This window comes from Penaeus japonicus, unplaced genomic scaffold (assembly GCF_977035675.1).
Source record: "Penaeus japonicus unplaced genomic scaffold, GWHDUDI00000001_assembly GWHDUDI00000001, whole genome shotgun sequence".
NCBI lineage: Eukaryota > Metazoa > Arthropoda > Malacostraca > Decapoda > Penaeidae > Penaeus > Penaeus japonicus.
In genome coordinates this window covers 12,256,208-12,258,707 of record NW_028234403.1, presented here as the reverse complement: position 1 = coordinate 12,258,707, position 2,500 = coordinate 12,256,208, and the positions used below count along the sequence as shown (strand labels likewise).

Sequence of the window (2,500 nt, the reverse complement as noted above, 5' to 3'; positions counted from 1 at the left end):
TTCTGGTATGTGTTCATTAATTTTATTTCTAATTCTGTTTAAAATGACCCTTGATATTATTTTTGACAACTGACTCATTATGCTGATGGTTCTGTGCTTTGAGCATTCTGTGGCACATATTTTTTTGGTTATGGTTATGAAGGCTCGTTTATGTATCAAGAATTGTAAATTGTCAAATTCGTTATTTTTTCTATTGCACCATCACCTGCTGCTTTGATCATTTTTATGGCTATTTCATCCTTCCCTGTCGCTTTTCTGTGGTTCATACTTTTCATTGCATGCAGTATTTCTTCTCTCATTATTTCAGGACCTTCCAATTCGTCCTCATATTCAGGCTTCATTCCTCTTTCATCGTCATACAGTCCGCCAACATACTCCACCCATCTTGCAAGTACATCCTTAGAATCCACTAAAACCTTTCCCTTTTTGTCCTTAATTGTTGAGCTTCTTGTTATTCTTCTTTTTCCCGATATCTGTCTTACTCATACATTTGTCTAGGATTTACTTTTTCCATTTGCTCAATTTCCTCACATAATTGCTGTATCCATTCTTCCTTTCTCTCTTTACATTTCCTCTTAACCTCTTGATCTATTCTCTTATAGATTTCTGCATTTCCTTTCATTTTTCTATTTTTTCTATTATTTAATTTTCATTTGCATCACTCTCTTCCTCTTGTTCAGTAACTAATATCTCAAATCTGTTTCGAATTTGTACTGTATATCTTTCTTTGAATTCACTGTTGCTTAGCACCTGTAGATCTTTCTTTGGTTGTTTCCTTCTCTTTTTTATGTTTTTAAGCCTTAATTTCATTGTCGCGATAACAGGGACATGATCGCATCCATGACCACCATCTGCCCCAGGGTATGTTTTACATCTGATTATTGAGTTTCGAAAGCGTTTATTTATGGTTATGTAGTCTATTTGATTTTTAATCCTTCTGCCCGGGCTTCTCCATGTCCATAATCTTCTTGGGTGTTATTGGAAGAACGAATTAGCTATGACTTGTTTCTCTACACTACACCATTCAATCCATGTGTCTCCTCTTTCGTTTCTATTCCCGAGTCCAAAATTTCCTACAATATCCTCATGTCTTCTCTTTCCTATTTTTGCATTTAAATCCCCCATAACCAGTGTTATTTCGTGTTGCTTGCATAACTTCTTTGCTGCTGTTGGGGTCTCATAAAAATCCTCAATGTCTTCATCAGTGTAACACATGTAGGTGCATAAACTTGTATTAAATTGACATCTATCTGTTTTCCTTTCAGTTTTACTAGTATTATTCTATCAGCTATCGGCCCAGTAGCCTGCTATACTTTTCGCTGCATTGGCTGTCATCATGACTCCAACGCCTCTCTGGTGTGTTTCACCACCACTGTAAATAAAAGTAGTCCTTATCTGAGATTATTCCTGTGCCCTCCCATCTTACTTCACTAAGCCCCATGATGTCACCCAAATTCTTGTTTAATGTTTTCATATTTTCCAGGTTGATATAAAGTATTTATGTTCCATGTACCTATTCTTATATAATCCTTACGATACATCTTCATTCTTTCATCCTCCTCCAATCTTTGCACAGTCACATAATGACGATCAGACGCTACCTGTTGCGCATAGACATTCCGACCGGACGTGGTTCCATTCACAACTGATATGTTCCCATTTACGTCGTTGTCTACATTTACTCTTTGGCTTGCCATGACTATACTAGGGTAATGCATGATGAGGTCCCCTTGTTCTCTTTCACGTTTTTTTTTTTTTTTTTTTTTTTTTTTTTTTTTTTTTTTTTTTTTGGGGGGGGGGGGGAGTTTTCTCTCCTCTATCTCAGCCGTTTTCTCTTAGAAAAAGAGTCGCCTTGGTAGTGAACACATAGCCGTTGGCCTGCTTGAGGCTCATCCGCTTTGGCCCGTGACTGTCTGTGAGACAGTTCCTACGCCCAATGGTAGTGTGTTACCAACATCCCCTCGTTCTTAAAAAGGCTAACACTTATATGTACAATTCTCATTGAACTAGGCACTGTACTGTAGGCCAATATATAAGACACATATTTCAAGGAGTAATTTGATAAAAATACAAAAATCCACTAGTTTCTCATGGGGTCTAAAAAATAAATAGATAAAGTCCAATAATTTAATAAATTTTGTATGTATATATATATATATATATATATATATATATATATATATATATATATATATATATATATATATATATATATATATATACATACATATATATATATATATATATATATATTTATGAACATATATGTATATATGCCCGGATACATATAAATATATAAACACATTTAAACATGTACAGACAAACATACTGTACATAATTCATATATATATATATATATATATATATATATATATATATATATATATATATATATATATATATATGTTATATATACATACATATATATATGTATGTATGTATATATATGTACACACACACACACACACACACACACATATGTATATGTGTGTGTATGTAT

At 33.5% G+C, this 2,500-nt stretch overlaps 1 protein-coding gene across 1 annotated transcript in view; it reads left to right on the top strand.

The window, feature by feature from the left end:
* Positions 1 to 2,500, top strand: part of LOC122255573 (uncharacterized) — a 25,642-nt gene that overhangs the window by 9,250 nt on the left and 13,892 nt on the right. Inside the window, exons 7-8 of the mRNA XM_086542012.1 lie at positions 825 to 861; positions 1,132 to 1,215. Coding sequence (XP_086398138.1) covers positions 825 to 861; positions 1,132 to 1,215 — 121 coding nt within the window. The remainder of the gene's footprint in view (positions 1 to 824; positions 862 to 1,131; positions 1,216 to 2,500) is intronic.